At 31.6% G+C, this 14,733-nt stretch overlaps 1 protein-coding gene across 5 annotated transcripts; it reads right to left on the bottom strand.

The window, feature by feature from the left end:
- Positions 1–479: 479 nt before the first annotated feature.
- LOC8280522 (origin of replication complex subunit 3) lies at positions 480–10,922 on the bottom strand. 5 transcript variants are annotated; one of them, XM_048369878.1, is made up of 18 exons: positions 10,764–10,922; positions 10,467–10,679; positions 10,154–10,328; positions 9,853–10,022; positions 9,637–9,767; positions 8,711–8,817; positions 8,544–8,623; positions 8,347–8,421; positions 7,788–7,864; positions 7,600–7,690; positions 7,081–7,292; positions 6,500–6,569; positions 6,122–6,231; positions 5,487–5,573; positions 3,528–3,603; positions 2,418–2,545; positions 1,281–1,457; positions 480–746 (listed from the first exon to the last, which is right to left on the bottom strand). In XM_048369878.1, the coding sequence occupies exons 1-18, from the start codon at positions 10,839–10,841 to the stop codon at positions 641–643; spliced, it is 2,163 nt and encodes a 720-aa protein (XP_048225835.1). In that variant the 5' UTR covers positions 10,842–10,922; the 3' UTR covers positions 480–640. The 5 variants fall into 5 exon arrangements, with proteins under 5 accessions (XP_048225835.1, XP_015575152.2, XP_048225838.1 ...); XM_015719666.3 differs by having other exon boundaries at positions 8,544–8,817; XM_025157508.2 differs by lacking the exon at positions 480–746 and adding an exon at positions 1,564–1,643 and having other exon boundaries at positions 1,311–1,457; positions 8,544–8,817.
- Between the last annotated feature and the right edge of the window lie 3,811 nt (positions 10,923–14,733).

Below are 14,733 nucleotides of genomic sequence, written 5' to 3'. Positions count from 1 at the left end.
AAATTAAAACAAAAGGATGAGGATTCATAAATTTAGACCACTTCTTTTACTTATCAAATAATAAATTTAAACTAAACTCATAAATTTATAAAAAATTTCATCAACATTTAAACCTAGTATGATAGTTTTGGAAAATCTAACTTCATTTTCTAAACTTAATATTATTGTATTGATATGATAATCTTAAATAATCAAAGGGTGAAATTTGTCAAAATCCACCATTGTTATGATACTTTTTTTTTTTTTTTCAATAGTCCCTTATAAATTTATATTACCCCATAATTATATGTAACTTTAAACCAAATCCTAATATTTTTATGTTTAATCCAAACAAAGAATGAAATTTTTTTATTTATTTATTTATTTTGGAAAAAACGAGAATTTATTGGTATGAATCGATGACTAGGCTCGTCACCCATTCGTCCTCTATAGTCAACACAGAAACTGTCGACAACCATCACAATCACTAAACGTGACAATTAGCTTTAACCCGCCCTTCAGAGTTGTAGAGGAGACGGCGACAACTATGTTTTTCTTTTACTACAATTAACACGAAACAAGTAAATTACACAAATTGTTTAATTAAAACATACAAAAGGGGAAAAGTAAAAGAAGTGTTTCAGGTGATACTAAAAACATGCTATAATCCAAAGGCCACTCTCTGCACATAATCCGGCCGTCTTTTACCAGGCATTCGAATTAGCCCAGTGATTTGGAGCTCCGTCACTGCCCTGCAAAAACGTGCTCTGGTGCGAAACAGGTTAAAGGATTTTCAATCTTATTATCACATCAAATTTTTCATGCCATCAGCAAAAACTGTTGGGAAGAGGTGCAGACGCCCTTCACATCAACATCCATGATACATAGATATAGATATTGAACATGATGGTCCCACACAGGTGCAACGGGTGGTCATTTGTAGTGCAGACCGCAGAGCGATATAATAAAACAATCTCTGTTTTCACTCTGGGGGCACAAAATCTGACAGTTTCCATAGTACACCAAATTATTTACCTAAGGGTGAAATGGCTGAAGGAACAAGCAATTATATGCTTAACCAACCGACAAAGTCTCTTAAATGCAAAAGCTAAATGAGGATGATGTGATTGATAACCTAATGTCCAACAATATAGTACATATCAAACAAAAACAAATTAAATGACAATGATGTCAAAAATTAATGTGATAAAAAATTAACGTGATTCAATATCTCTGTCATGCATACTCAATCACTCTAAATTAATTGAAGAAATGAAAGTGAGAAGTGTAAGAAAGGATACTGAATTGATGCTTCGCTTGGTTTTGCAGTTTCAGTTGTAACTTTCCTTTTCTTTGGTGATGGAGAATGCTTCGACCGGTGTTTACCTTTATTACTAGAGCTAAGAATTACTGACTTGAAAGACTGGTACCAGTCGTGGAGATTAACAAGATCCCCATGCTCCTGAGCTAAGCTATACCTGAAAAAACAATTATCATTGCAACCTTCAGCACAAAAACAAATTGATTGCTTTACGAGGTGTAAGGAGGTATAATTTTTTATTTGGGGAGATTCAGAGAAATTACCAGCTCCGATCCAAACTAAACTGCAAAATACCAGTTTGCAAAATTTCAAACCAAATTGAATTGACTCAGCAAAAGTCAACCTGAACAGAATTATTAAGGACCGGCAAAGTTTCCAAAATATTTTTAGCAGTATAAAACATCAACAAATAGTCATTCAGTAATGCAAAAGAACATTAATCGATATAAACTCATAATACTAAATATAATAAGTACATACATCTGTTTTAGGAACTACAGAAACAACGAGTAAATGTGTTCTATACATTTTTGTAATTATATAATTCTGGTGTAAAATGAAACTTAAAATTCATGTGATTCTGACCAGACCCCATGATACGGTACTATTATGTCTAATATTCCCTTGTTCCTTGTATTGGCTAAGTTCCTCATTTCATGTCTAGAGAAAATATTTGAGCTCCATTTGATCTACCGCAAGGGGAAGCCACCACATATATGCATATATTATGATGAAGTCCTAACTCAAGTTTGAACCCAAAGAACCCTCCAGAGGCCACCCTTAAGGATTTATCCAGTTATAAGGAGGAGAGCAAGAGCAGTCATAGTAACAATTCAGTATGCAGAAGGGGGAAGAAGAAAAACCACATGCTCCATAAGTTTTTCTACTACATATTTCCTGTGCTGAATCCTAGCAAATTGTTAACGACTGCTATTTGTTTCTAAATAAAATGCAACTCAGCAGCAAAAATAAGCATTTTTGGCATAAGAACATGAGAAGACTGAAGACCATGGCTAAAGAGCTAGTATCATCCTACACAGGTTATTGTCAATAGATTTTTAGTTCAACTCCAACTTAGAATTACAACCAAAAAAATATAGAGCAAGGAAGCATTTACATAATTGAGGAATCATGCACGGATGGCAGCAGGCTATTGCCACTCCTGCGGCAGCAACTGCAATGGATGATATTATGGAATTCCAGGAGATCAACTTGAATCCTTCTTCTCGGGTGTCCAAGTAACGCCTAACATATTTTAGAAGCAGCAAAAGCAGAGATGCAAAATAAATATTCAATTCTTTGAAATGGAAGCCTAATTGAACATCAGAATTTAATAGTCAGAAAAATGTTTAAAGTAAAAAATTAACTGATGGGTAATGAAAAATAAATCTTACAACTCTTGACAATCAGAGGAGTCTGTTTATCAGGCTGTTATCCTAACTATTTGGTGATGATTCTAAAAGCCATCAATTTCATCATGTTAAACACATATACCACATTCCACCCTCTTGGTCCCCAGGGTGATCTCTGTAAAAGTAGCCTGACACATTTCCCAAAAGAAATGGCAAGTGTATCCTAATCATTCTATGTCTTGGACAGTAGCATCACCTAATACCTCCATTAACAACATATCAATTCATAAACATATAATGGGCAGTAAATACCACACCTCACTTTAAGTAACACAACAGCTGGAAATCATATGTATTCTCTCCAACTTCTTCAATTTCAGCCAACTAAATTAAGTTTCTAGCAATGAAATAGCACCATTTTGATGTATTAACAGTTGAAAAACGTATTCTGTTAATATATTATTTGGCTTCATTCTTTTTTAGTTATTAATAAATGTTTGTCTTAATGTTGATTTAAAATCATTTTATTGAACTCTTTGGGTAAGATTCCCAGTAGCATGGTACGATACGGTCCGGTACCATGAGATATCAATATCATCATATAAAACCCTGATTTTGACATCAGTTGCCAATATCACAGTTTGCTACAATCTCTATCAATTTAAGAGATTACTCGATGAAACCATGTGGTCCGAACTTGTAATAGCACATCCATTCTTTCAACCAATTAAAGGCTGAATCAGTGCCTAGCAATTGTTTACTGATATCTGTTAACTATTATCAGCTGCGGCAGACTGAAGTTTACTTTCTTATGAGAACCCAGAAGATTGTGCAAGTACACTCTTACAAAGAAAAAGAAATCTTCAAATACTTACCGCTTGAAGGTTGTCAACACTCTTAAAGCAGATAATTTCATGGAAAGGTATGCACTCAACAGGCTGCAAATGGTTTCTGTTGCACAAATAGGTCACATATCAGCAATCATCTTCAGATAGGTCATTTAAAAGTTAACCAGAAGCACATATACAAGTGAATTAAAAAAAATGCAAAGCTTAAGTTATTTCAATCAACATAACGTATAAGAAAGGCAAAGTCCACTAAAATTATCAGCATTGACGTGTTCCACCAACCAGTGTCAAGCCCAAATCATGACTTTCATCCAGTTTCAAAAATTAATTAGCTGAAACAGATTATTTTGTAACACATCTGATTAAGTTTCTTTGTTCCATTTTCAAAAAACTGTTAGATAAAGCATTATATATCACAAAATATTCAAAACTGCAGGAATTCCAAGTGAAGCATGTTAAGAAAGTGAGTAACAGTGAAAGAGAGGAGGAAATAGCTGTTCGTAGTTCAACCTAAACCATAATCCAACAGAATTAACAAATTTAGTCCAATCTATATAAAAAAGGAAATTTTCCTGGTTCAAGAAATTTGTAAACCCTGTAAAACATTATCATTTCAATTTCTTTTACATGAAATAATAAACCAAATTGTAGAGGTGCTTGTGTAAATACTTGGAATAGCATAAAAACCTTTATAAGAAATTTGTTCTATAATTCTTCTCTATAAAGGATGAGAAATTATTTTCAGCATAAATAGATTGACAAAGAAAATATAGCAAGAGAAGAAAGTTAAAAACTAATAATAATGTAAGCAAAAAAATTGTTTTCCATGAGTGATAATAGTAATTTTTAACACTTTCACTTGCAACTGACATCCAAAAAGCAATCTTCCATCTATTCAGAAACCTTTGCTCTTCAGTCTCTAAATTTCTTCTCATCGTTGCTCAAAACTCAAAACTTACAACAGCGTACCCTTGTATGCTTATCCTTATGTTATTCAGGCTGAAAATACAACGAGAATGCAAAGTCTACCTTTTAACCACTTGGTATTACACCTTATACACTCACAAGAATATTCAATTTCCCCCAAGTAGAAAATTCTAGGTGCCAATAATCATCTTTTGTTATCATAATGGTATGAGAAAATAAAACAATTATGGTCAATACTAGCCAAAAAAGCTCTAGGTATGTTCTCTAAATTCATAATTCTAGAGACAATTATGCTGTGTTTGGTTCATGAGACAGGTATGATCTAGTAGTGATTTCTTTTCCACTGAACAAATAGTGGATAAAGCAGGGCAAGCTTTTAAACAAACTTCTTAGCTTGTTTATTATTACGTTATAGCTTGATTATTCAAACATTTTTAAAAATTAGCTCATTAATCGACATAAAATAAAATAAATATAAATATCACTTACAATTCAAAATGAGCATTTAAAATGAATCGACAAAATTCAATTTTATATAATGAAATTTGAAATAATAACCAAAACTTTATTCATCTCATGTACCAAAAATTAAAATTTTCATATTTAATTCTTAGAATATATACTATATAAATTTTTTATTATCTATCATCTAATTATATAATAAATATTATAAACACAATACAAAAGATTAAATAAGTAATAAAGGTATTATAGAAATTTTAGTTTTTCATTTTTCCTAGTGTCTTATCTTGTCAAGTCACCAAATATTAGACATGAAAAAGATATATTCCATCTAATGTTGTCTTCTCTTGTCCCGTCTCATAAACGAAGCACACCCATACCATAAGAAAAAGCGTGATAATTTGATAGGGATAGGTATTGCTCAATTATTCATCGATCATCTCCAAAAAAAAATTTGAAAACCCATATAGTGATATATAAATGGCTCAAAATTAATGCAGCAGTAATTTCAATTTTAAAAATAAATTGTACTAAAAAAAAAAGAAAGAAAACAATTTTAAAAAAAAATTAAAGGATAAGGGAGTTCAGATACCCAACCTAATCATATATTCTGCTAGTCTTACAGCTTTCTCATTTGCCACTTTGGAATCCTTAAAATGCAAATGGCTTCGAGATGCATTTCTCCTGTCATTTATGGCAAAAAAATGTGCTACTACAATCAGTGATTCCATTAGCTTCCAATGAAAATTACACTAAACAAGTAATAACAAGAATAACAATAACAATTATAAGAAGCAACAGAACAAGGCTACCAGAACAGTTAAATGGCTTAAATTTTACCATTACGGGCCATCTCTCTTTTGGCTACACCTCAAACTTCAATCAACACGAATGAAAATCACATTTATAAAATACCAGAGTTGGCCTTTGCAAATATGTATCTTTTACATCCATGCCAGGTCAAAGAGAAACAAAAAATAAAGGCCAACTTATTTTACCCAGAACTCTAATAGCCATCAGATTAACAAATGGTTACTATGTCACACCAACAACATGTCGAGTTAGCTATGGTCTGTAGTCAAAATGATACCAGATCTGAAGATCACATAATGTGTCAAGTACTTGAATGGCACACACTTCACCAACAACTGAATGGTAGTCAAATACAACATATCATGCATAAAAGCAAATTTTCCAGATTCTAGCAGCATAAAAGTGCAATAGAAAATTACTTGGATAGATCTATCACATCATGTTTTACATTCTTGCTATCCTCAAATTTCAATGTTGATATATCCTCAAATTTCAATGTTGATAAGAGCTCCTTCACTTTCTCCTGGATCTAGATGAACATAAGTGAATAGGAGTTAATACATGATAGATTACAGTTAAACTATTAAATTGATGTTCTTTCTAAAAGCAGGTTTCGAAAAAGTTTTTAACAAAATAATAAAACAATCAATTTATTAAAGCAAAAAAACTCTAAACTTGCTTTCTAACGCCCAATAGTAACTCAAACATGCCCAATATAGCCCAACAAAGTAGTCTACCTAATACTGAAAAGTATCACATATGAGATCCCCATTTCAAATCTCTTAAAACTGCCATACCTGAGGGTTATCAGCCGAATGTTTTTCCCAACCTTTAAGCACCGTATATAGCTGCTTTGCTGGAAGATCCCTGATTGGATTCAAACTTCAGTGTTCTAGTAACAGAGAGTAGGAAGACTCCAAACTCACTAAGTAATCCATTGGAAACATCAATGAATTTCAAGAAAAAAGCAGGTGATTATCAAATCACTTTCAGCGAGAAGTCATGAACCATGAAGAAAAATATACTGCAAGTCTAGATGATTATGAGAAAAGCTCCTCACATTCGTAGAGATATTTTAGTTTTTCTAAGCTTTGAAGTTCTTAATAGTGTCTTTTATCCATCAGCTGGATGGTGGTCAGTCTTCCTCCAGCTCTTGGAAAACAGGCAACCACTGTAGGCCTTACCCAAAAAATTTAAAGAATGACAATTCTTAAACATGTTGGATGATATTGATACATTAATTGATTTAGAGGCAAAATAACAAATACACAAAAATATTTTGAGAAATGACAGAAAACAGTATTGAATACAACCTTATAGAACCTTTGATTCACAAGACTTGCACAAATGAAAGTGGATCGGAGAACATGTTACTTACCTTACCTTCCGTAGTGCGCAACCAATAAAACCATCCTTTTGTAAACTAGGATTTTTTACATGCATATCTTGAGTTCTTGGCGATACCACGATATCTTTTTGTAAGCCCTTTTGAGCATTGCAAACCCTTGACATATCTGACTCTGGGTCAAGGGCCTCACAGAACAAATCTAAGAGTCGAACTTTATCACATTTCCCAGCTTCATATAGGCACTGCAAACCAGATTTCCAACAAACAGAAAGATTAAATCCAAGTTTAGAACTGACCAAGCTCAATTATATCAGCAACCGATCATGAAGAAAATTGTTAATTAGACATTCGTACTAAAGTTTCGACATGTCAAAGGACCATACTATATGTTAAAACTTCCACTATAAGGTCTAGTGCCTTGGACAATAGAAATAACAAGAAGTCAATATCATACCTAAACTAACTTAAAGGAAAAATAGCAATGTCGAAAAAGGATTCTAAAAACACTTGAGAAAATTAAGCTCTCATGATATTTAAAAGAAGCCTCACCATAACTATATTACTCCACTGACTGCACAATTTCTTCAATTCCGACAGCCCATGGACCAAAGTATCACCATTCTGTTCAACCATTTTCTTTCTGGAAATAGATTTTAGATTCAAGTCAATAATCAATCTCCTCATTCAATTACTGGGATTGATCACTGAAACACAAATAAAACAATGCTTTGTAGTACCTCAAACAAGATGGAAGCTCAAAAGCATGCTTGCACATATTTTCTGGTGATAATCCATAATTTTCACCATGTAACACCTTCAGTGTTGGAAAAATATAAGGGAAGAGGAAAGGAAAATAAATGAGAAGTAAAGTTTTGATAATATTAAACAGCTAAGTTTTCAATTCGAAAAGAAAAGAGCAAGAAAGAACCAAAAGGTACACTAGTTGGCAATTGTGCACAATATTGCATCCAAAGTAGGTTAGAAAACCAAAAGAGACTAATAGCTGTTGAATGATTTACATGTTATTGCTATCCAATATTGTGCATAATCACAAGGAGAAGTAATTAGCTGATAAGAAAATGCTGCTTATTTTTGCATCATAATAAGCAAAAAGAAAACGTTTCTAAACTGAACTGCTTTCCTAAGAGTTCATGGTAGATGATTTCTCAAACCATATATGCCTGTGTGATATATCCAAAAGCATGCATGCTCAGGCATATAGGTGTTTTAAAAAACAACCATTATGATGTATTCCAGGAAAAGCACCAAGCAGAAATTGAAAAGAAAAGGAAATACCTTATTATCCTCTTCAAGAAACCATAGGAGCATGAAGCTTAGAGGTTCCATAGAAAAATGTTGAGCACATGCTATCTGAAAGGTACTTCCAATTACAAATCCATTAGGCACTAACTTAAATTCCCCAAAGAGGAAATTAAGATGTTTTAAAGGACAATAATGACAGTCATCATATCCCCACAAGATAAATTGCTAACCTTTAAAGCTCTTATGAAAGATGTCAAGGTTCCATCATGGCTTACAAAGTAATTTCTCAAAAAAACAGCCACCTTGTGACCTATACTGAAACCAGAACACTGCTTCACAAGGACAGCCTCAACAATTGCATCCATCCTCTCAGACGGGGTGCCAAAAATGAACTTACAAGGGCACAAATGATGTAGCATATTTGCAGGAAGAATGTTTCTCACAGCATCAAGTGTTGTTGCCACTCCCATAATTAAAATCACTGGGATTTTTAATACCCATTCACTGCAAAAACAATAAGCGGTATGTAAAAACTATTTAAGCCAACCACAGGATAAGAGGACAGAGCATCACATAAAATAGATAAACGGAAAAATAACAGGCTACACAACAAAATATGATCCAATTCAATGAGCTATACAGCTTTCATATATGTAAATGTTCCAAACCATTTTCAAAAATGGCTTTGATATTTTGCTATTTTCAAAATGATCAGTGTTGTAATTAAGTGATGAAATGTGAACAAATAAAAACAAAAAAAAAAAAAATACTAGAATATTTTCTTCTGAAAATCGGACCAGCACCAGTTTAACACATCTGTCAGCTTCCTTTTGAGTTCGGAATCCAAGTACACTATACCTTATTTGGCATTAAGGTTATGAAGTGAGTTACATTGTTATCCCTCACTCTCTTTCTCATCATCAAGCAATCATGGGATTTTCAATGTGCACCCCATGCCTGCATATTTGATACTGTTTATGTTCAACACATGCAAAACTTTTGATTCATAAAAGGCTAATATATGTGCATGCAAAGCATCAAAACACATCCCTAAATGCCTCTATTAAATCAGGAAATGATATTTCCACTTTCATCAACATTATCTAAGAAATTTACACATTAGATTATCAAGGCCCTGCAGTAATGATCATAGGTCGAACAGGGGCCCATAATGATTATAAAAACAGAGTGTAAGTTGACTCATAGAAAGAAAAGTGAAATAATAACCAAACAAAGCCCTTTGGGAAAAATAAGCAGTGGCATAAAAAAAACATGAAATACAGAAAACTGGGTGATAAGAGATGAAAAGGTGCAGCAGACTACCACAACATAATGATGAAATCAGACAAGACAGACCCACAACATCGCTCCAAATCATCTATGATTATAACAACCGGATTAGTACAGTCTCCTTGTTCTCTGTACCACGTTGCCAAGATGGATATATCAGGTGCCTGCAAGAAAAGGCGTGTATCAATCATATAATTCTTCATAAAAAAGTTATACAATTTGTATAAAGAATCTATAACTTTAACTTACATCCAAAGTAACCATTACAAGCTGTCTCAATAAACTTCTTAGACAACCACCAATTCCATTTTTCACTGAGAAATCCAGTGAAGAAAGATTAGCCAAGTAGCATCCTTGAGATTTTAAATGTAAGCCAAGCTCTTTGAATGTCAGTAGGTCATCGGCAAACTCCAAATTCTCTGTCAAAGTGAAACATAACCAACAAGATTTTATATCCGAGTAACATAAACCATGCAGTAAAACAAAAATTAATAATAGAGATAACAAAATGATCAATTGGAGAAGTCAGTCACTACGAGAACTCACTCACTAGTAAGAACAAGGCCAGTAAACAGTTTTTTAGAAGTAACATCTTTTGCAGCAGGAAAGGATTGAGTTGCTTCAAGAAAAGAAGGTTCTCCACATGATTTAATGCTGTTAAAAGACTCTCGAATCCACCGATATATCTCATCGAATACGCTGGTGTTGAGATCTCTCAAGACATCCTGCAATCAGGGATATAAATTTATTACATGAAACCAAATAAAAATCCAAAATTTATGACAAAAATTCAAAATAAAAAAAATAAAAAAATATAAAAAAAAAAAAAACTGTAATACACAGAAATGCTGGGAGACGCGTACTTTAATAGTTGACTCGATTTTTGACCAGATAAGCTCAAAAGCTTCCATTCTTTGGTGGACAAATTCGTGATCATCGCTTTCTCCTTCAGGTTTCTCAGTCTCTTTATTCTTAGACGGAGATAAATCAATTCGCCTCCTTGTTTTTGGTGTTTTATTAGGTCTTTCATTAGATTTATTGTGAGACGACGTAGCTTCGCGCAGAACAAAAAATGGCTGAGGAGAAGTAACAAGTGCAATATATAAATTAATAAATATGCACAAAACAAGTAGAAAAATGCAATTAGAACGATGATAAACCTGTAGATTGTTCTCGCTGATGTCGGTGGGCGGAGAAGTTGGCGAATTGGGAGAATTTGCTGTTGCAGATGGCGCCATTTTCTGAGAGCGGGCGAAAAGGACAGCAAGGAAATTCTCGGTTCGTTAGGGTTTTAGCAGTGTAATTTTGGCGGGAAATTGTATAAGGATAAGGATGTCATTTTTATTACTAGACTTTGGGTTGTGCCACAGGGCCGTGAGTCAGAATTGTCTCACCTTCTCAGCCCATCAAAACACGAAATCCCAACTACGTTTGTAAATTCAGACAAAACATAACGACAACGTTTAGACCTTAAATAAATTAATAAAATTCATTTAAAACCAAAAATGTAGTCTTATAAGGCTGTATTCAAATAAAATTTTTAAATTTTTTTATGAAATTTAATAATAAAATATATTCAATAATAACTTTAAAAGACTCGTATAAATTATGAGATATTCAATATCGACATTTAAAAACTTTTAAAAAATCTATAAAAATTATGAGATATTTAATTATAATTTCTATAAAATATATAAAAGTAAATTAGTATTCAAAAAGTCATTGATTTTTATAGATATGGACTTTTATATACTTTAATAATTTTTTATGCATTATTATGAATAAAAATTGTCAAAAATTCTCTTTCACTTTTTTTCAAGATTTTAATAGGCTTTCTTTATTTTTTCTAAAGATTATCATTCTTCTTCCTAAATTTTCCTATATTATCATTTTCATTTCTCATTATTATGTTGTCCATCTTAAAAGATATAAGAAATTGGATGAAAGTTATGAGTTAAAAGTCATTTATTTATAATATTTTATTATGCTCACATATAAAAAAAAAAACTAATTGCAAAATTTTAATTTATTTTTTAAAAAAAATTATAAAAATATAAATTTTAAATAAATAACCGCATTAGACTTCTAGATTTTATTATAAAAATTATTTAGATTATTTTTTGTGTTGGAGGCAATGCTTAAGTTTAAGTATTGTAATCTTCAGCTCAAATAGCTCATGAATTTAATAGATTTTTAACATTTCTATATAATATTAATTGTATATTTAAATAATTATTGCTTAAGATATAAAAAATAATAAATTTTATATAAAGTAATAGTGGATGTGAATCAGTCGATATCAAATATGAGTTAAAGTCGGATCCGACTCGATTGTATATTATGCACACATATTTATGTCATATTTAACGATTAGTTATTAATGAAGAATTAATGGTTAATTGGTTATTAAAATGTATAACGGTTATGGTAGTGGATTACATGATTATAATTATTGGTAAAATAAGTGAGTGTCTATATATAATAAAGAGAATCATATTAACGGTAAACAAAAAGTGATTTTCTTTAAAAATAACTTAAATTAATTTTAATCAAGATGGTGTGTGTTTTTTTGTACGAAATAAACAGAGTTTTAGCTAAAACAGAGCACTAAAGTTACGTGTAAATATCAATTTCTTTTATCAGGAGGCCAAACATTAGGTGGTGAGCTACTTGTTAAAAGGATAATTAACAATTGTCAATACGAATTGTAGTGTGCAAAGCAAGAGACTGAAACTTTAGTTTTCTTTTTTACTTGAAAGCTTTTTAGAAAGAGGGGTTGGCTTGTACTAAAATTATTACCACATACGTTCAATCATGTGGAACCTCTACTACTATATTTTGATTTACGTGGGTGCTACCTAAGATATGTTCCTCCATAAATACATACTTGTGAAAATGCATCATGAGATAAAGCATCAACAAGGGTTTTGGGTTTGGTCTCAATGAGAAAAAGGGTCTCAAGCTACAATGATGATTGCTTTGAGAAGCGGCATTTATATTTGTATTGATTTAGTTTCACTTTTGAATTTTTTTCTCGTTGCATTCGAACTATAATATTTTACTTAATAGATAAATAACGACATATAATATAATTTTATAATTTTAAATTCATATATAGCTCAAATATAATAAAACCAATATATTTACCATCCATCCAACCATCGTACGGTGAGAGTGCCACGGAACAACCCATTTGTTGTCTTTCACTTGTTAGCTAAGCATGTAACAAAATCTCCAACTTCTTTTGAAAAATTGTACGGAGAAATTTTAGGCTTTTGTAGTTGTGAGTTGCGAGAGTGAGAGACAGCTAAGGCACAGCCCATTTTTTGACGTGCTTACTCCATTCTCACTCAATTATATACCTTTCTTTGCTTTCTCCACGTGAAATTTCCTGCTTCTGTGTGTGTGTGTGAGAGCGAGTATGAGAGAATTGAGAAAGGAAAAGATAGAAAGAGAGAGAATGAGTGTTTGGAAGAGTTTGATACGAAATGATATATTGATGTGACAAACTTGAATGCTCTTGTTGCATGTCGGCCCAAATTATACAATCCAGGCTGCCCCTTCAATTCGATCACATATCACCACATAAATTTTGCTGCCTCTTGCCTCCCAACACCTCAAAATAAAAAAAAAAAGGCTCTTTTTGGACCTCCAACAACAACCACCGTGCATTTTCTTTTGATATTTCTGCTGTGATCAAGTTGTATTACGAATTATATGTTTCACTTACCATCAATGTTTAAGAGTTCAAATTTATTGTTGGGCCATCTCTATATATATGTTGTGAAAGGAGTTAGAATGTACAATAATTCACTAATTCATATAAGCCTTCATTAGAATTGCAACATCAATAAAGATTGAGGTCTGCTACGAGTCCAAAAGCAATTAAAGTTTTACACTTTGACATCCGAAGGGGTAACAGAATTTGCTGTCACATTATATATTAAGTGAACTGTTTACTTGTGAATCATAATTAATATTTTTGTTATGTAATTTATCATATAATTAAATTGTATTTCAAATTTGAATCCTTTCATATATTTATAGCATATGAAGCTTTAACAAATATAGAATTTGAATATGGTGTATGTAAATCGCGTTTAATAGCTTTAATACATTTAACTGAGAATAATAGGATCAATAATTCGAATAAGAGTCTTGAGAGAAAAAATAAAAATGCTTAAATAAAATAGAAAAGGTTAACAAAAACAAAAGGCTTTTTCACCTGGTCCCCAATTTTGTTTTATTATTTCATTGGGAGGGGTAAAAAGAAAATGAAATACTGGTGTCCTCTCCCCAAACAACATGTGAATATGGGTCCACTTCATGAACCTTCTGGTCTCGGTATATATTAACTATTCCTAATTATTTTTATATCTCTGTCTTTGTATAATATGGAAATTCTTTTTTTAAATATATTTATTTATTTTTATTTTTGGTGCTTTCTTCTTAATGGGATAAGACAAAAATAATGTTGTGTAACATATATGTATATATATTGGATTCATGTTTATCCAATATATATATATATACATGTACTCACTTCAAGAATTTAATCATTGCATGAGTTTTTTTTTTTTTTTTTTTTTTTTAATTTTCAGTAAAAGAAAAAGAATAATATTAATTTGTTTTGCCATACAGTGGGATAGCGACCTAAGCATGGTTGGTGAAAGGTCAATTTCCTGCTTCCTGTGCAGCAATTCTCATTTAACCTAAAACTTGAATTCTGGTTGAACGAGATTGTCATTTTCTATATGGACTTGGATTTACTTGCTTTCTCTACGCTTCTATTTTTCTTTTTCTTTTTTTCCTTTCTCTATAACATTCATTTTATTAATTTCAAACGTGTCAACCAGCTGCTAAATTACTTTCACCCCAAGAAATTTCAAGTACATAGACGTTCTTCTTCTTTTTCTTTTTAATTCATGTTTGTAATATTTTGATAAAAAAATTATTAAATTTTATATTTAATTATAAAATTTAAATTTATTCTAATTTAATTTTAAAAAAATAAAAATAATAATAGAAAAAAATGGTAAAATGATTAAATTATAACTAAAATTAAAATTAAATATAATTTTTGTTAACAGTTTATATTATTTCAATAAGTGGAGTGGAGAAATTACAATT

Source organism: Ricinus communis, chromosome 10, assembly GCF_019578655.1.
Source record: "Ricinus communis isolate WT05 ecotype wild-type chromosome 10, ASM1957865v1, whole genome shotgun sequence".
Classification (NCBI taxonomy): domain Eukaryota; kingdom Viridiplantae; phylum Streptophyta; class Magnoliopsida; order Malpighiales; family Euphorbiaceae; genus Ricinus; species Ricinus communis.
This window is presented reverse-complemented; position numbering and strand designations above follow the sequence as displayed.